The 20886-nt window shown below is 36.6% G+C and overlaps 1 protein-coding gene and 1 pseudogene across 2 annotated transcripts in view; one reads left to right on the top strand and one right to left on the bottom strand.

The window, feature by feature from the left end:
* si:dkey-34e4.1 (carboxyl-terminal PDZ ligand of neuronal nitric oxide synthase protein) overlaps positions 1 to 4086 on the bottom strand; it is a 32896-nt gene extending 28810 nt beyond the window's left edge. The window contains exons 1-2 of one of the 2 annotated variants that reach the window (XR_008153685.1): positions 3563 to 4086; positions 324 to 395 (exon numbers count right to left, since the gene is read on the bottom strand). Coding sequence is in view for 1 of the 2 variants with exons in the window: in XM_052555347.1 (XP_052411307.1) it covers positions 324 to 395; positions 3563 to 3673 (183 nt within the window). In the remaining variant the exon portion in view is untranslated. The remainder of the gene's footprint in view (positions 1 to 323; positions 396 to 3562) is intronic. The other variant, XM_052555347.1, reaches the window with a different exon arrangement.
* A 1792-nt stretch (positions 4087 to 5878) lies between these two features.
* On the top strand, positions 5879 to 20383 carry LOC127958193 (tubulin polyglutamylase TTLL11-like; annotated as a pseudogene).
* Positions 20384 to 20886: the final 503 nt, after the last annotated feature.

Here is a 20886-nt window from a genome sequence, read left to right as displayed (position 1 = left end):
CTCCAATTTCCATTTGCTGTAGACCCCACAGAGATCATTCATGGGAAATAACAAGGCTTTTTGTGCCTCACTTGTCTGTGAGTATGTGTGTGTGATATCTCTTTATCAATGTGCAGAGCATGACATATGAAACCTCAGGAGAAAAAATACTATTAGGATGCAGAGTATGTGATAAATATAGAGGAACAGGCTGTTTTTTTCCCAGCTAATGAGTCTTACACTGCAGAAGACGTGTCTGAGAAAACAGCTGCTGTGAGCCAATCAGTAGTGATTACTCAGCACTCCAGTCTGTGTCTGTGAGTGAAAGTGTCTGAAGAACTTACCCTGATTCTTCTCATAGCAGCGACAATCTCCATTCGACTGTTGGGTCTTGGGACGTCCAGGCTGCCAACATACTGCAAAAAAAACCAAAAAAAAACCCACATGCTTCAATGTTAGATGAACAGCATTGTATTTAAGTTCTGTTATTAACTGCAACAGAGGAATTACCCAGTCTAAAATTAATGAGGCAGCTTCATTTGCACAAACACAAGCAAACACACTTTCTGGGTTAATTAGTGCCAAGTTGTTTTTGCATGGGCAGGACACTGGCAGCCTCATTTCTCAAATTCTATTTATACTAAAATGTTCATCTAAACCAATCACTTGGATGTGGTTCAAGGCCTACATTTAGATAAATGGCGGTGACCATACTAAAGTTGTTTATTTTACAAGGGTAAACAAATTTTCTTAAGTTAAAACATTAATATGTATCAATAATGCCAAGAACTGCATAAGCCCAACAATATGCAAAAGATAAAAATAAAAAACTGATAATTTTGCACATTTGTGACCCTGGCTGTGAAAACCCAGCTAAAGTCATTTTTTATGATTTTCTACTGTTTTCTACATAAAATCATATTTTATAATGTAAAGAACATTGTGTGAAAATGTAATCTTGATATCTTTAATATTGACTGAGTAAGGCCATGTGATGTGAAATAAATGGTTATAATTAAGCTTTGATGCTTGTAATCTCATAATTAGATTCTGAGACTTTAGCCTGGATTTCACAGACAGGGTCACATTTATTAAAAACATCAGTAGATGTTAGCCTGTGCAAATCTGCATTGCTTCAAGTTTCTTTATTTGCATACACAATCAAAACTACTCTGTAACCCTTCGCTGAACTGGTCAGATTTAGAATTGACAGGAAATTAATGAGGACTTAAATTATCATTTTACATACTTCACTTAACAAAAGTTCACAGCAAAGGCATAAATAAAGCAAACACCTAGAACACCATTTCCATTTTCTTTAGGAAATGACAAATCTATTTTTACATTCAGTTTACTGAATAAATGTATTATTCAAAATATGAACATTTTCTATGGTTACAAAACATACCGCATATCCTAATAAAGGTAAAAAATGTCCCTAAAAACCAAGGGTACCAAAATGTATCATTCTGTATCTATGACAATCACTGACTCAACTGCATATTTCTAAAATGTGGATAGATCAGTGGCAGCTTTACATAGCACACTTAATTTAGTATAGATTCAGTGTTTACAAACAATAGTGTTCTTTCATGCTTGTAATGACCTGTTCTAAAGCAATACAGAGATGTTGACCTTAAATACTTGTCTCCAGCTTCCACAGTCTAAATCCAGCAGAGAGGGACAGCACTACTGACAACAGTTCTGCAAAAATAGCAACTTATACAGCTGATTTAAGCTTTGAAAGACAAGAGCGCAAGACTGCAGTCAGAATGTGTGACTGTGAATGTAAGTGGTTCTAGGTCTTGGCTTTCCAGCTTCGGCCGATAAAATTCCTGGAAGATAATCCTGCATCACAAATTGGAGCTAAAATTATTCAGTGATAGGCTTCTGAGTGGCTCAGTATACAAAGCTTTAGGTTTCCTGAGGCATTTAGCTTTCTGGAGATTTGAAAAGCTTAGAGAAAATCTGAGTATGTAGATGTGTATTTAAGAAATATGTTAAAAATAGACAGAGGAGTAATCTAGGACCTTGTAGGATGTCCTGGCTTTCATTAATGGGCACTAATTAAATATTTATTAAGCGGTCATAACCAGGAAATTTTATGCTGAACAGGACATTGGTTGCTGTATATATGATTATAAGCAATATAGAAAACCTATTTATCTAGATGAAAATCTAGCAGGCTTTTGTAACTTATAGTGGTGGAGAAATACACTGACTATCCCAAAAGCTTAACCATTGATTGAGAACTGATTTTCATTGCTTTCGCTATCAAGGCAGCTCAATGTATTTTGAGACACAGCCAATGAGTAGAGGTTTATTCAATAAAATGTTAAATACTTACGTCCCAGTCAATCCTAACCGCAGCTTCTGAAGAAACCAAATACCCTCCAATGACGTCTTGGCTCAGTAGATTTACTAATGAGCTAGCCATGCAGAGGGTTGTGCCAGACATCAAAAATAGTGTATAAGTATGAAAAAAAAATTATAATTTGCATATACATGGATGGTGAACTTGATCTAAAGTTAATAAAAAAATACATTAACAATTACAAATTAACTTCATACCGATGAGCACGATGAACATGTTTCCAGTATCTCATATTAAACTCATTTTTATATTTTGGGGGACTAAAGTATTAAAGTATTGTTTGCAAAAGAATAAAGGCGTTAATTCTTGAGAAAAAAGAATTTTTTTTATGATCCTATAATGAAACATTGTGATCACCTGATAAAAGCCAGCATGGCACAACCAACATCTCTAGAAAGCATTAGTTGTCAGGTAACAACAAAACAATTAAATAGAGTTAATTATTTAATTATAGTTAATTATTATTATTTAAATATATTATTTAAATAAATATATATTACTATTTAAATATAACAGGTTTTAAATATCTTATCTCTTTATGAAAATGCTTTTATACATCTCAAATGTACAAAAAAACTTGATATAAAATGTCTAAATATTTGTAACGAAAATATTATGACCTTTACATTTATTATGATTATATATATATATATATATATATATATATATATATATATATATATATGTATATATATATATATATATATATATATATATATATATATATGTATATGTATATATATATATATATATATATATATATATATATATATATATATATATATGTATATATATATATATATATATATATGTATATATATATATATATATGTATATATATATATATATATATATATATATATATGTATATATATATATATATATATATATATGTATATATATATATATATATATATATGTATATATATATATATATATATATATATATATATATATATATATATATATATATATATATATATATATATATATAAACAAATTGAATAAAGATTTTTTCATCGACCCTAATGTGTACTCGGTGACATTTTCATTTGTTGGTGTCTAATGTCTTCGCAGCTACCCAAAACATGATCCTGACAGCCAATTGCATTTGACATGCACGTACTCCATATGACTACATAAAAGTATCGGTTAATAGTGTGACCAGCGATAATAACAATGGCGATGTTTACAACAGACATAGTTCACCTTGGCTTGGAAGTGTATTCCGTGTTGATACGCTTCCTCGTTGTGAAGCGGGACTCGCGAATCCGCCACATCGTCCACCAGGTTGTACCTGTTTCTCCCGTGCATTTTCATTGGGACCCTTCCAGATGCTCGGCGAGAAATTTCATCAGCCAGTTCCCGAGCTCCAAAACTACTGCCAACTAAAAAGCTTGCTCTAGTTTAACCAACAGAAGACAAGTCGCGGATACAAGAGCGATTCAAAGCGAGGGAGCCCATTATAGTAGCAGCCCGGGAAAAGCTGAATGAAATCACAGGCGCTTCAGCACAAAAGAAATGGGTTGGGCGCCTCTTTCCCCCTCTCTCAGCTCAGCCGGCCCGCACACATCAGCTGCGTTTATACAAGTCTGGCTTCGACTTAAGTTGTTCAAGTGCCTCAGCAAGAAGTTTATTAAAAGAGGCGCTATGGGTGAATTATGAATCCCCAATGACAGGTTTTTATTTGCGTTGCTCTCTTCAACCCCTGATGCAATTCTCATGTAGAAAAGTTCCGTCTGCTTTTAAGGATCAACCTTCAAGTCTTTCAAACACCGTATTTAGCATAATAAAAGCAGTACTTCCTTATAGTGCGTAGATGAATTACAACACAATACACCCAGTTCCCATGGGCTATATGCAAAATACCACAGGTTAAACATGGTAACGCTCGATTAGTTGTAGATTTTTCTGGTGAACTGCAGAGCTCTTTTTTTTATATGCCTACATATAGGCCTATTTAATATATTATGTAGCTCAGAAGATGGTTTGCAGACAGGTTTGGCCCAACTCCACAGTGAAAAGATCCAAATTTATAAAGGAGAGTTTTACTGGAGGGATTATGTGGGGAGAATGAGCTAGTTAGTAGGCTATAGCTACTTTTTATACCAATATTTTTTCAGTGTTAATTTCTCTCGACACACTGATTTTTAGTTGTTATAAATAAATACATGACAGAAATTTCATTTTTGGTTGAACTACCCCCTATCTCTATGAATTTGTGTTCAAGTCACTGCATGGGTACTGCAATACAGAGAGACTGTTAATGAGAGAAAGTGAGAGAGCTTTTGCAGGAACATACTATTGTCTTTTTTTCAATATTGACACAAGTGCTCCCTCTGCTGCATCACAGATGCATTATGGGTTTGATTTGACACTTCAACACACAAATATGCTAATGAAAATACATATTTATTGCATTATTGCACGTGTGTTTGTGTGTGTGTTTGCTGTTTACATGAATAATCCGAATTATATCATTTACATCTGATTTGTAATTTCTGTGAAATGAATGAAAACGTACAGTCTTGTTAAAGACAATTACAAAGTATTCAGATCGCTGTGCTAACTGTTTTGAGAACAGTGACCTGAGTTTGGAGACGTGTCAAATCGATTCAGAAAAACTGTAAACACTAGTCAGATTTCTCAATATAGGCTTATTTTCTTTATCACGTGACAGTCATCTAGAGGTCATACAATATAAGAGTATGACATGCATATTCTGTATCTATATAGACATTTCACTGAGATAATGTTTTTTTTACACTGTTTTTTTTCTGTAACCGTCCACCGTCACAATCATTATGCTCACTGATTTTTAGCTTCGCCGTGCAATATATTGCTGCCGTGCCCGTGTGCCTCTACGGCTTCCGTTAGCTGCGTTGCGTTGTCAACAGGATCAAAACACCAGCAGCGACCAAGCGACAGCACACATGAGCTTTACTCTTGAGCTGTCCGGTCCGCTGGCCATCAGCTGACACCTCACCTGTCCGCCTGCATTAACTCTACCACGTCTTTGCAAACAGCAGGTAAACGGAATGCATGCGTTGTTTTCATTTGGAGATACAACGTCCGTTTAAAAGCGCGAGAGCGGTCGGCGCACCTCACCAGCACTTTAAAACTGACCGAAACTGACAGGGGGGATGTGGTGATGCGCCCAGCCATGCCCTGCGCTCATCTTCCTCATATTAATGCCGCGATATGTGCTGTTAGTTGAGTATTACTTTATAGAGAATGGGATGAATTAGGCACAAATTCGTTCATATGCAGCTTTTGGTATTATTATAGGTAACGTTAAGAACCCTTTTTCCCATTAAAAGGACACCGGACGGCTCTTATGTCCCCTGTCCCTTTAGATCGCCATCAAAACTATTCAGCACACTGTAGTGATATGTTATCTTTCAGTGTTAATAACGTTCATACTGCAATGGATTTTATAGATAGGCTATCCATTAACGTTAGATAGATATCCACTATATTTTATATAGATTTTTTGTCTTTGTGCTTTAGTTTGGACAGCAGCAGATGGTCCACGTTAGCACCTCATACTAGTACATTGTCCTGACATATTCATCAAATCTAAATGAGATAACAAACAACCCTGCCATTAACTAACACTATGAGAGAGTGATGATTGAGCTCCAGCAGATGAAGGAGGCGGAGAACGAGGCCGCGGGACGAGGAGCAGCAGTCCCCGGCCTCGGTCTCCCCAATCCCCGAGGATGTTTCCTTCACTCCTCGTTGAGACCTGTCCGAAAGTAGCATTAACGGGAGAAGTCGGAGTAAAAGTAGAAGCAAATCAGACGGTCATGAGAGACAGGTGAACGGTAAACAACTGCCGGATCTGACGCCGCAGAAGTATTCACAATGACAGAGCCATGTGAGCAATGAGCCAAACCTTCACATTAAAATTTTAAAGGATAAAACGACGGCAAACAGTCACATTGAGTCATCCCGAAGACAGACAGATGAGAAATGCGTGTATCATATAAAGAGGCCAAAAAGAGAAGAGCTGTGACGGTGGACACCTCTAAGGTGAAGACATCTCTGGAGGCACTGAAGATGAGCATCAGACAGCTGAAGTGGAAACAAGTGAGAGAGCCACCGTGTTCTGACATGCATAACCTTTGACTCTATCCACCTGCCATTCCGATTACAAGGACTAATCATAAGGTTGTAGCATGCCAACCGTTGTTAGGGTATTCTTAGTATTCTCAGTTGTGCGATGTGTGGTCTTGGTAAACCCTATGTTATGGGGACAAAATGTCCCAACAAAGATGGCAATATCCAAAATCCTTGTCCTTGTGGGGACATTTTAGGTCCCCATGATGAGGAAACAAGCTTATAAAGATACAAAATAATTTTTTTCCCTTGGAAATCTAAAAATACTAATGGTTTTCTGTAAGGGGTAAATTTATGTTTAGGGTTAGCGTAGGGCGATTGAAAATACAGTTTATACAGTATAAAAGCTATTATGCCTATGGAATCCCTGGTTAAAAATTTCTTCCATAATGTACTTGAAGTGCTCTATGTTTGCACACTAATTATTTTTTAGTACTTTTTAAGGTAAACTTAAGATCAACTAAGTGTACTCAACTGTGCTATTTTGGGACACTTAGAATCTGAACTAAAATACGCTTTTAACATACTATCACTTTTAAAAAATATATTTAGTTGCCTAGTGTTGCAGTCAAGACCACCTAACCCAAGAGACAAAGTCGAGACCAAGATAATTGTGTGTCGAGAGCAAGATTTTGAGGGGTTGAGACCAAGCCAAGACCAAGGCTGGTCAAGAACAAGTCAAGACCAAGACCAAGACCAAGACCAGACCAGCACTGCTCAAATTCATCTAAAGGTTCCACATTTACTTCCTGAGAGATGCCTTATTTTAAATCCTTAAATACAATAATAAGACACTTAATAATAAGACACTAGCGTTGTTACCTTTCAAATTAAATCTCTAACAACAAAATTAATCTTTGCACTGCACTGGTGTAAATCTGAATCTGTATAAATACAAATGCATAAACATTAATATTTTAATACATTAATATTTAAAAGATTATTCAATGTTTGTATAAATGCAATACAATTTTTTCAAAACAGCTCTCTTGCTCTTGTGGTATTGCTTAGTTATTATATTATATTATATTATATTATATTATATTATATTATATTATATTATATTATATTATATTATATTATATTATATTATATTATATTATATTATATTATATAAAAATCCACATCTCATACACTCAAGCACTCATACTCTAAAGCACTTTTTTACAACAATATCTTGAATTTTGTGGGTGTATGTATTCATTTTGGTGACATTTTTGACACAATCCATCAATAATTTCTTCTAATCCAGGGGGCCTGCAGCCCACTACAGGGCCTCAACAAACTTCCAAGGGAGCCTCAAGATGACTTAAAAAGTATTCATCTGCATGTGCTTCGGTGTTGTGCTGTAAACAATGGTGTCATCTGTATTGCTAATCAATCGGATCCCGAATGGGAGCCAGAGAGTTTGCACAGAACAATCACAGCTCTTACAGGACATTTCAAAATGTTGTTCTTTGTTTGTTGTGGTCTCATACTTTTAGATACACTGTTATTTGTAAATGCTACAACTTATGTTCTACAAACTTTTTAAAGTCTGTCTTTATGCATAAAGTGTATAATTGCAACACATCTGATTGATGGAGATGAAGATCTGAATGAGAGAGACAGAGATGCAGAGCGTGTGCAGAGCAGGGGGACGTGAGGAACCAGATTAAGAATCGCTTTTTTAGAACATTGATTTTGAAACTTGTGAATCCATCAGAATCGTTAGAAGACATTTCATACATAAATAGATTGTTTTGTGCAGCCCTAGTTTTGATGGCATGGCAACAACTCTTCCTCTTCTCTAAAGCAGCGCACCGTTTGTACTTTAATAGACAATATCCACGTTTGCATTGAACTCACTGTGTTGTAACTTTACAAATATTGTTTATGCTCAAACAGCAACATTACACGCTAACTAAAATTAAAAAAGTGAATTGCAATCAACCACCCCTTTAATAAACTATGCTAAACTCTAAAATAGTAGAGGGGGGCCTTCAAATAATGTTGTGGACAACAGGGGGCAATAAAGTCAAACATTTTGAGTTCTACTGGTATAAATCATATCTATATATATCTATCTATATATATATATATTACATCCAATCACATTAATGATGGTTGAAAATAAATCAGACAATGTACCTGCAATTTAGTGATATCTCTGTGGTCTTTGTGGTCTTTAAACAAAATCCAGAGTCCTCTTAGTCTGAGACCGAGACCGAGTACAAATGCGGTCGAGACCGAGACAAGACCAAGACCATCAAAAAAATTCTCAATACCAAGACCGGATTTAAGTACTACAACACTATAGTTACTACTTGTACAATTGATTGTACTAGTGTATGAATGTTGGGTTCAAGTGTACTGCATCTGTTAAACTGATCCACACATTTGAATATAAATGGATGAATCCATTGGACTTATCTACATTTTCTGTAGGCTTCTGCTATGTAAACACACGCTTACTCGTGACTTGTAGGATTAATATTTTAACAGCCATTGCCAGTCTTTAACCTTGTCATTCAACACATGTGACGAACACACGCATATGGTTACACTTGACCGTCTATGTAAAGTCACTCTGCATTAAAAAAAGAAACACTCATTAATACATTGATAAGATGACAGTCTATACCATGTGGTGCACAACACCTGGCAGGTTGGAGAGAGTGAATGGTTCTGTTGAGTGAATGTCTACACCCCTTTCTACTCATCTCCACTGAAATATTATAAGCCTCTGTAATTCAGCGTTGCCTCATTAAAGGTCGGTTTCAAGTTTAAGCGTAACCTTTTATCCTGTCTGCTGCACCAAAGACTTTTTCAAGGGCGTAAGATGTTCCCACCTGTGGTTTAAATTTTTTTTTTTGGAAGACTATCAGTCCTTGAATTTATTTAGAAATAGATCCGAAGATCTAATTATGACAGTTAGAAAAAAAGCATGATATAGGCTAGTCTTTAAGTCTGTAAGTCTGTCAGTCTTTTTTTTTTATTTTTTTTATTAAAACGCAATGTTAGAAGATTCCAAAAAAATAGATCATTGGGTTTTAATAGGAAAACAATAAATGGAAACCTTTTTTGTCTATGCCAGCTTCATGCAGTGATCTATCAAAGTCACGCACATGAGCATTAGTGCTGCACAAAATTGCTGCACTTCAGATTAAAGCAACTGGAGCGAATAAAGGTCACTCGCTTATTGTTCTGCTACGGCCTGTGTTGTCTGTGTTTTTTGAACACATTCACACATTGATTTCAGTTTATGAATTGTGATATATATGTTTTAGATTTGCTACTTTTGATTGATTTCTGAGCCTCTGAAATAGCAAGGGCTATTTCTGTCATAGACAGGTTTCACAATACTTGTGAGGACATTTGAAAAAACTGGCCTTCCAACTGTAGCTATACCGGCAAACCAGTTTGAACTCCTAATCTGATCACAAATTTCTAGTTTCATCCATGTCCAAGGTGCCCAATATAGGAGCACCTCCTCACCCTCCATTAGCCTGTTAAATAGGGACATGATCCTCACAAAATCCAGCCCAGGACACGCAACCTAGTCTATACAAAGCACACTACCTGCATCCTGATTAGTGACCTTGATAACCTACTGTACTTAACGCTTGCTTAGCCCACACTCTAGCCTAGTCATCATATACAGGGTCTTAATAATGTATATGATACTGGACCAACACCTGTAACACTGGTCTGTACACATGTGGTCAAAATGCATTTTCAGCTGTGAATGAATGATGGTAGTAACATCACTGTTAGTGTTGTCGAAGTATAACTGTTCTTCCGAGTCATTGAGGATGTAGCATCCTTCAGCCATGATATGCATACTGCAGGAAAGAGTAGAAATAATTTACTAAAATGGTTCTTGGAAAAAGAGTCCTGCAGAGGTGAGCTGTTGTTATTCTGGTATGGTTAGTCACAGTCAATGTTTTGCATCCTTGTCAAAAGAATGACATGTGTATTGTGTCGTGATTGATGGTTTTCCTTCCTTCCTCCGACTCAAGTCTCTTTCTTTTGATCCTGCAGTTTCCGATGGGTAGGCGGACAGCCTGTGATATCTACTGGCATGGCGTCTCTTTTCATGACAATGAGAACATCATCTCTGGGCAAATCAACAAATTCCCAGGTAAACTTCCCAAAAAGTAGGTCTTTAAAGATCCTGTCAACCTAGAAACAGTGACTTTCCTAATTGCAATAAGACACCAATATTTGCAATATTGAAAAAAAAAAATTAAACAACATTAACATCTGTCATTAAAGATCATTTAATCCTAATTTTCAGACTGGTACAATGTTTGCATTTAAACTGGTCAATCTGGTATTACCTACTGCTGGACAGCAGGTGGTGTTAAGGGTTAATTTTTGTTGCCTTTAAAGTAAGGTTATCAGTCATACATTATGGCGAGTATTGTTCACCGGAATGTTTTTCATCAGTGGAGTCATAAAGGAGTCTCAAGAGCTGCTGACTCGTGGGTTGGATGGAATATGGCTGTTTTCATAGCTGTTTTGACAGTTGCTTTCACACCGACAGCCTTTCCAAGCTGTGTGCCTGTGTGCGCGCTATGGAGCCATTGAAATCAAATGATCAAGTGATTTAATGAAAGTTCTGGGAAATAGGGCTCTCAAATGTGTCTTTTTTTTTTTTTTGAGAGAGGGGGAAAGAGAGAAAGAGAGAGAGAGAGAGAGAGAGAGAGAGAGAGAGATAGAGAGAGAGAGAATAACGCCCCTGTAGGGCCATTGACTGATGGGGAACTGCAGCCCTTCTCTGGCCTGTGCCATTTCTCTTTGACTTCACTGTTTTCTCATCAGCTATCCTGTCGGTCAGCAGGAATGATAGAGATGCTGCGGAAGATAAACCTGAGTCGTGCCGTGCGTACCATGCAGTAGCTGTTCCCAGAGGAGTACAACTTCTACCCCACGCTCCTGGATCCTGCCTGAGGAATACCAACTCTTCTCCACACAGGTACAAGCTCAGTGAGGAAAACACTTCAGAAGATACTTAGGACACTGTATTAGAGTCAATCTTTGAAAACACAAAGAAGACATTTACAAAAGCTAGACAAAGTGTCTTCCTCCAACAGTGTTTCTCTCGGTGGATCTTTGTAGCAGTAATTTGTCAGGACAGAACCACAGTAAAATCAGGTTAAGTAGTTTAGTGGCCAGCAACAGCTCATTGTAAATGACAAGTTTGTTACTAGATCTTTTAGTTACTGGATTTACATCTTCAATCTCCATCCACATATTACAGTTACCAGTACTGTATATTTGTGCTTTATTTGTTCAGATGGGCTGCTTACATGAGATTTTATGTTATGCTGTTCAGAAGGTTTAAATAATTTTTGGTTCAGTTTTATTTATTTATTTATTTTTTTAGATATTTTCCTTTTTATTTGTCTTTTTTTTTTTTTTAATGAATTGATACTTATACGTGTGCATGAACTTTTGAGAGTGAATCAGGAAAGCCTTGTGTAGACTTGTTTTTTTAAATAGAAAAGCTGCAGGGGGCAGCAGAGATCTGCGGAAAAAAAAGAAAAGAAAAAAAGAAGCCGTACATGTAGGCAAAAGAAAACCATTGTATTATTTGGAAATATGAGGCTTTGTTTAACAACCCAAATAACCATAATGCTATTAGTGGATAGTCACCAGCACTCACTGCCTTTTAAAATTTTTGTTTTTGTTTTAAATTAAGCGTTAGATCAGCCTTGTCTTTTGTTTATAATCCTTTTTTATTTTATAATTATTATTTGTATCATTCAGAGCACTTAAAAATTAGCTGGACACTCAAAGATTGTTCATATTAACCCATTCAGACCCTTCTGTGGACATCATATTAGTAAGACTTGACAAGAGTTCTCTTGAAGTATCCATATGTATTTAAATATTTAGCTTTTAAAATCGATATTAGAAAGTGAATTAAATTAATTTAAAATAATTCAATTAATTATTTTCTTTTGGCTGCATTCTGAGTATAAATAAAGCATTGTGTCACTGAAATGTAATTCAGATTTGAAAGGGTTAAAAAAAAAACTTCGCTTTTGTTCCCCGTTTTTTTTTTTTTTTTAAGATTTGTCTCCTGAAAGATAATGATTCAACCCTCAAACCCACTTTTACTGTCAAACCGGACAGCGGATCCCAGGGCAATGGCATCTACCTCATCCGTGACCCTGCTGACCTTCGGCTCGTCTCAGGTTCTCCGATCAAACAAGCAGTTGTACATCCAGAAACGCCTGCTCATCAATAAACTGAAGTTTGATATCCGCCTGTATGTTTTGGTTCGCTCCTTGGAGCCTCTAGAGATCTACATCGCTAAAGAGGGTCTGTCAAGGTTCTGCACAGAACCCTACCAAGAACCCAGCCAGAAGAACCTCAGTCATGTTTTAATGCACCTCACCAACTACTCCCTTAATGTACTAAAGGTTCTGATCAGATATTATCGCTTTGGTTATCAAGACAGTAATTGCACCTGTTCCTGAACTGAAGGTGTATTTCACTGGTTTTCAAAGTCAATAAATGGTAAATAACAGAAGATGAGGTGTTCTAATTTTAGATCCTGGGCTTTGATATCCTGCTGATGAAAAACTTGAAGCCTGTTTTATTAGAGGTCAATGCCAATCCCAGCATGAGGATTGAACATGAGCAGGAGGTGAGGGTGCAGATGTTCTATTAGTGTGATGCTTATAAACCAGCAGTAATAAAGATCTCTGATATATTTTGATATTTAGGTGGTGATTTCTTTCAAAAATACCACTGTGTATGTCAAAACTGTTTATATATATGTATATATATATACACACACACACACACACACACACGTGTGTGTTATGTACATAAATACATATATGTCAAAAATGTTATATGTATATATATATATATATATATATATATATACATTTTTAAATATTTACAAATATTTACATTTAGATGTAGTCATTTAGCTGACACTTTTATCCAGTGCGACTTAAAAATGGGGAAGCAATGGAAGCAATCAAAATCAACAAAATAGCATTATGCAATTGCTAAATCAAGTCTCAGTTAGCTTAATGCGGTACACATAGCAATATTTTTTTATATATATAATAAGTAAACAGACAGAATAGAAAAAGAATAGTGCAAGCTTGTGTTAGAGGCCTTTTTTGCTTTTTGTTAATTGTATACTAAATAAAAGAAAACAGATAAAATACAAAAAGAATAGAGAAGCTAGTGTTAGTTTTATTTTATTTTTAAAGTTTTATTTTTAGGTTTTAAGTGTTTTTTTTTTTTTTTTTAGAATATAGTTAAAATAAAGAGTGCTAGATTTAGAGGGTCAAATAAACAGGGCAGAGCTGTACTTTTAGCCGATTCTTGAAAATGGCTAAGGACTGAGTTACTCGTATTGAGTTGGGCAGGTCATTCCACCAGAAGGGAACATTTATTGTAAATTTCTTTATGTATTTTACATTTTAGATTGTAGCAATATTTCACAACATTTTAACTGTATTTTTGCTCTAATAAATACAGCCTTGGTGAGCATAAGAAACTTCTTTCATAAACCTTAACATTTGGTCGTACTGACTCTAAACTGAGAGTGACTATACTAGTGTTCACAGACTAACGGGGACATGAACACGAGTCTGTTGCGCTGCTGATTGTTGACGTCATATGTTGCAGGTTTCACCTGGTGTGTTTGAATATGTACCGAGTCCAGTAGATGAAGAGGTGAAAGTGGGTGTGATCAGAGATACGCTGCGGCTCATGGACCCCTCTCAGAGGACACAACACATAATGTGAGTCATAATCTTTAAGGCTTATGGGGCGGTTGATGGTGCAGTTTGTCTGCATGCCCACCGGTGTGTATTGTCATCTTTGCCTCAGTTTTGTGGAGCTGAAATAATGGTCTGTTGAGCTGCAGACGTAAGCCTTTTAGATGGAAAAATTTAATTCAGGAAATCCTGTGATGGAATTTAACTCTTGTGTGGCCAGTCTTCCTCTGTCTCTTTCAGTGAGGGATAGCCAGACAGTCTCATGTCCCATGAGCAAGTTTGAGATGAGTGTCAGCTTTTATTGTAGCTCATTGTACACAGACACACTTCAGTGTCTAGGCCTGGGGGAAATAAAAGTCAGACAGCCTTTGTTTTTGAGGAAAGTGTAGAGTCAGCTCAGAGTTTAATTGAGACGTGCATGTGCGCTCCGAGCTGGAAAGACACCGTGTGCACATTTTTGTTTAATATCTGCTAATTTAGCCTTTAGATGTGCATTTTTATGGTCTTGCACAGTTGTCTGGTTTGTGCTGTTTTATGAGAAAACATGCGTTTGTGTTGTTTTCAGTTTCTAGATGATGATTTCATCTAGAATTCAAGATACATTTTTAAAGCATTCCTTGATGAATACAAAGTTCAGAATAACATTTGTTTGAAATAGAAATCTTAAATATTCAACCTTTTTTTAAGCAAAATATGCGAGGGGTATGTATGGAAGCCCATATCCGCCACTGAAAAAAATAAAAAAATAAAAAGGTAATTGCGACTTTTTTTCTCATAATTGCATGATACAAACTCACAGTTCTGACTTTTCATAACTGCGTGAAATAAACTCGCAATTGCAAGTTATAAAGTCATAACTGTGATATAGAAACTTGCAATTCTGAGAAATAAAGTCAGGAATTGCATGATATAAAGTTGTAATTACGAGTTATAAACTCAGAATTGTGAGATATAAACTCGCAAATCTGAGAACATTTCAGTCTTTAGTTTATATTGTGAGATATAAAATTGTGAGAGTTTTTTTTTTTTAATTTTTTTACTCAGTGGCGGAAACGGGCTTCCATAGGTATGAAAAAACAGAAGAAAAAAAAAACATACCAAAACTTTTTCTTCAGACTGCCAGTTCCTACAAGGAGAATGTTAGTGTGTCATAAATAAATTTACATAACAGTCTCCTCTGTAGAACTATCTCTTATGGTCGAGCAAACATAAGCTTATATTGGCACGATAGATTGAACGAATAAAATAAATTGAGGACACTCGGAGAGGAAGTTCTACATACTCAGTCACAATCTCTTTCATCTCGTGTCCTCCTTTCAGTCAACCTGAAATAACAAACCTTCAGTGACTGCAACGACGGAGTGAATTAACACACCACTCACAAACTCTTCTGAGTCGAGCCCTTTGATGCTTTTTGGGAACTGTTCTGTCTTGAGTACGATTGTCACGGCTAATACTGACAAGTACAAAGTCACCAAGGCTTTATGAAGCCAGAACATCTTCACTAGTGTTGTATAATGACAGCCTATTCCTCGCAGGGCTCTCCACGTGCTGCTCCTCTAGTGCTGGCGATCACGTGTCTTGTTGGACAAGTATTGCATGTTTCCAAAGGCTTCTGTAGGAAATGAGCAGAGATGACCCTGAGGCAATTTGCTGTTTGTTATGAATATGTTAGACATACAGTATGTTGTTAGATTATATTAATAGTGGGCCGCTCCCTAGATCATTTTTGGCGGTTTATAGAGCCTCTGGCAGTCACGGTGACAGGTGTGATATCTTAAAGTTATATTCCAGGTTCAGAACAAGCTAAGATCAGTTTCTTTTTTGGTAGTACTGTATGTAAGTTTCATGAGCATATACAAAATTATGTGAAATTTTTTTACAGCATCTGTAATGTGCTAAAGGTTGTATGTGGCTTTGGGTAACCCATCAAGCATGTGAAGTCGTATATATGTTGCTAGTACTGTAATTCTAAAGTCACAACCTTCAGGTAAGAAGCCATGAAGTGCATCTACTCGGACTAAAAGTGCAGGGTTACTTACAACACTGCTGAAATGTAACAAACCGCTTTGGCGACTCAGCGCTCATATTGAGAGGCCTGCAGTTCGCTCGGTTGGTTTTGTGATCGTTAAATAATTGTTTTTCATTATGTTGTCCTTGGGTAAGTGAAAGAGAAGAGGGATTTAACGCGAGAAAATGGTAAGGCTTGTGGTTTGTGATTTTATTCACTGAGGATTTTTTAGTCCTTTGGCTTGAAGTCCTCCAGTCTCTCCATTCTCCTACTTGGCAGATTTTCTTTTAAGCGTTATGCTGTTAGCACAAAATCAATCTGCAAACTTTACAAATGATTTGAGTAGTTTCTGTTCTTATTTTGCCATTTTAAAGTGACTGACATTTTTCACTCATCTACTTATTCAATTTGAAAAATAAGAAAATGGCAGAGAACAATTCTGTGAAAGAAAGGGTAAGTTAGTCAAAAATATTTCGATCACAAAAGTCACCAGTTAAAATGGTTAAAGTTTGCACCATATGCCGTAAGTTACCAAAGGTGTTTATGGAGTTGTAAAATCTAATATTATAGTTTTTCAAATGTTGATCTATCTTTCTGTTACTTGTAGAAAATATATAAATGTATATTAAAACGTCTGATGTTGGTGTGTGTGTGTGTTGAGGTTAACCTTACTGTGCAAACAGGACAAGTACAGGGGGCGGTTCACCAGAAGAAGCTATTGTTGTGGAGACAGGAAGTGATGAGAAAGAAGGCTTGGCGGATTCCCTTCCATCTTTGTGTTTAAAGCAAGTCTTTCCAAAATACACCAAGCAGTTCAATTACTTGCAGGTCGTGGAACGCATCGCTATCATTTTCCTGCTCTTCATTGGTGTCAAGGGAACCATGAGACTTGGTCCGACCAACTTCCGCACCTTCATCAGGCAAGTCATTAGTTCCTGTAGTTCAACTGATAGAGCGTGGCGTCAGCCAAAGCCAAGATCATGCTAATATAATGTACACTTGAAAGCAACATCTGCAAAATGAAGACATTTAAATGTGACAACCATTTTGCTGCCTCAGATTTCATTTACAGACTGTATAACATTATTGCTGGCTTTAATGGGATTCTGGCTACATTCATTATGTACCGTGTTAATTGAGCATCTCCTTTAGGAACTGCAAGCTGAGTAACAGCAGCTTCTCGATGGCTTCGGTGGACATCCTGTACATCAGCATCACGCATCGCTGGGCCGGAATGCTCCCTGACTCCAGAGAGGCAGGCAAGCGGCCCACCAATCATGATGCAATTTACAACACATCTTCACTCCCGAGGCTGACACACAATCAAAAAGCTGTTAAACAGTCTCCAATAAAAGACACATTTGCAACTATTCATCATAGCGCATTTGCCCTGGCACAGTCATAAATGAGATCATCAGGGGAGATAATTGACAAATAAATTCACTTCTTCATTCATTTGCCCAGTACTTGGAAATCGCAAAAAATAGATGGCCAATCAACTAATGCCACATAACCACATTCTCAAGTTCTGCCTCGATCTTTTATATTTAGATTTTTTTTCTTTCACTTTGAAAAGATACTTTGGTAAATGGGAACATTTGTGTGTGTGTCGGAGGAGCTAATGTGCCCGCAAGTCATTTCTGCTTTTAAATGAGCACTGGTAATATTCTTTGTGATGGTGCATTAGGTTGGGTCATGCTAGCATCGTTTTCTTGGAGGAACGTATGAAATGAATAATGCATGCCAGGCCTTGCTTCTCCTAATCAAAAGAGAGAATGAATGAATATATACTCGAGTCTCTGTGCTCCTAAATGGCCAGAGTGGAATGATGTGAGCTGAATTCTGGAACGTTTCGGAAGGTTGCACTGAATTTGGTCATTAGCGCCTTGCAGTAGGGAATCAACACACACACACACAGAAGCCAGACTGTGTGGCGTGAGGAAAGTAATAACTGCTGGATAAGGTTGATATTTATAAATAATAGAAGTGGCTATTTAAAAGAAGTGGATCGGACTTGTTTATCCCTGAGGAGGAAGAGGAGCGATAGCGCTGCCATGATCTTCATTAATAGTAATACATTTACTTTTGAGGAATGCTGACTTGACACTCGGACTGAATCTTAATCCTCCTGTCCATCCCAAAGTTCAGTCTACTTTATTTGACATCATAATGCTGAATTGTTTTAGTGCTCCTCATTAGTCTGTTTAATGAAACCCATTTTTTTTTCCTTCTGGAGTTGCTTATTAATTGTGGCCATCCATTCTCAATGTACACATATTTCTGGCCAGCGCAGCAGGCCGCCTCATTTTCTTTCGAGATGCTTTTCACGGCTCCATATTGTCCACAGCAAGGGCTCATTAACGCTCGGTATATGTAGCCAGACAAGTGATCTGCGTCCACTTTCAGGCTCCAACCCCCTGAGGCTCACAGGGACCCTTAATAAAAGTACAAGTGCCTTCCCGTCGAAGTGTGCAGAGAGGATTTCACCACGTTTAAAATTTACAAAGTCTTTCTCTTTAGAAAGAAGCTGTCTGTATTCCTCTCCCTCGGCTCACAGGCTCAGAAGTGACCTTGAGAAATTGCTGATGATTTGAGCTTGCAGATGAAGTTTTTAGCAGGAACATAAAAATACTGTAATTAAGTTTTCAACAGCGTGGAGATATGACTGCACTAAATAATACACAGATGAAGCCCTGTTAATTAATAAACAAGTAGAAAGGAAATCTGCCATATGTACACTTCTGATTAAAGCCGCTTACAGCTTGGAAAAAATGTCAGGAATAGCTTTTCATCAAATCTTTCAGTAAACTCTTTATACGACGTGTTTGGTTTGTATGGAACGACTATTACTCATACTGTATGTTTGTATGAAGTTATGTGCCAAAGATTAATAATTAGGTCCTTCCAAACTTTATTTTAGGCACTACATGTAAATTAAATTTCACCCATTTTATTTTCTTTTTTTCTTTTGACCTCATAATTGTTAATCAAAATATCATAGCTCAATCATCCAGTGAAATGACAGATTTCAATTCTTCTCGAACTATTGTGTCTGCTTCATCTCCTCCATGCAAGCTCTCATTCATCTTATCTTTGAGTGCAACACCCACATCTCAAAATCCAATCAACATCTGATAAATAAATGGAAGTTCCTGCTCTATTTTTGTTTTTGTTTTTGCTAATCCATTACACTTGATTGTATGTCAAAATATGAATGAAAAGATTTGTTGACACTTGCATTTTATCTCTGTGCATGAAGAGTTTCTATCTTGACTGGGGAAATAAAATCTGATAACAGTGGCTTTATTAATTGTCCCGCTTTAAAACAAAACTTTTTTTTAGACCAGTCCAGCTAATGCTCATTCAACTTTGACAGTAAACAAACACAATTGTCTGTTTTAACTAAGCAAGCGATTTGTTCTTTTTAAGCATCAAGTAAAGCAAAGCTGTCTCTCTCTCTCTTTCAGGAATGTGTCTTCAGGCATTTATTGAGGCCTTCTTTTACTTGGCAGCACGCAGGTTCAAGGATTTACCGCTGCGGGAGCAGGGCCCTTGAGGGCCAGAGCCACAGCGAGAAGCCACGGCCACACCGATCGCACACAAATCCCACCTCATCTCAATCATCAGCACTAACTATGTTCAGCTCCCCCGCACTGACACGACGTCACAACGTCACTGCAGGGAGAAATATCACGGGATTCAGTGTTTCTTAAAGGGACGAGATGTTTATCATAACACCACTTCAGGAAAGGAGCTAATTCTCTCAAATGGCCACCTTACACTGACTAGGCAGAACAACACAGTGGCCTTTTGTTAGTAAAACTGGTGTTAACACCAGGACATGGCACCAAGTGCATTCCAAGTTTACCAAGTTGTGTATTATTTATACCTGCAGATATTTATTATTTACCGTTTCTCACTTAACCGAATCATTCTGTGTAGCTGTGAATTGACCGAACTACTGCTGCATGTAGAAATTATGACAGAAGGAGAAAAAAAGGGTTTGCTGTGGACATCTCACAAGAATAGCACATATTTACAGATAATTTAACCCTCACTTGATATCGCATTGCAGCTGCAGGCATTGGAATATATAAAATAAGGCTTGAGACTGAGATGTACTTTTTATGGACATGTTGAATAAACATTGCAATTAAAATATTACATTGTATGTTTTTACTTTTTCAGTTATATATGCACACACACACACACACACACACACAAAAACACACATAACCATTAAAAAGGTTGTTTTAATGTTTTAATGTCTCAAATACTTGACCAAAATGAATAAAAACAGTAACATTGTCAAATATTATTACAATTTGAGTGGTTTCCTATTTTGAAATATTTTAAACTGTAATTTATTACAGTGACAGCAAAGCTGAATTAAAATCATTCTATTATGTTGATATGGTGTTCAATAAACATTATTATTAACAATGTTAAGTATTGTGCTGCTTATTTTTTATATTTCTATGCATAAAATAAGATTTGGGATAGAACATTTTGTGATGATCTTAACAGCACAATTTTTGTAATAGTTATGGTTATTTGTAATGCCACCCATAAGACATTGTACATTTGGTTCAGAAATGAACCATCAGTAGGTTGACCATATTTCCTAAATCTTGACCTCTCACATTACACTTGTCGAGTGATTG

The sequence above is a fragment of the Carassius gibelio genome, chromosome B5, assembly GCF_023724105.1.
Source record: "Carassius gibelio isolate Cgi1373 ecotype wild population from Czech Republic chromosome B5, carGib1.2-hapl.c, whole genome shotgun sequence".
Taxonomy (NCBI): Eukaryota; Metazoa; Chordata; class Actinopteri; order Cypriniformes; family Cyprinidae; genus Carassius; species Carassius gibelio.
The sequence above is the reverse complement of the archived record's forward strand: the minus strand, read 5'-3'. Positions and strand labels throughout refer to the sequence as shown.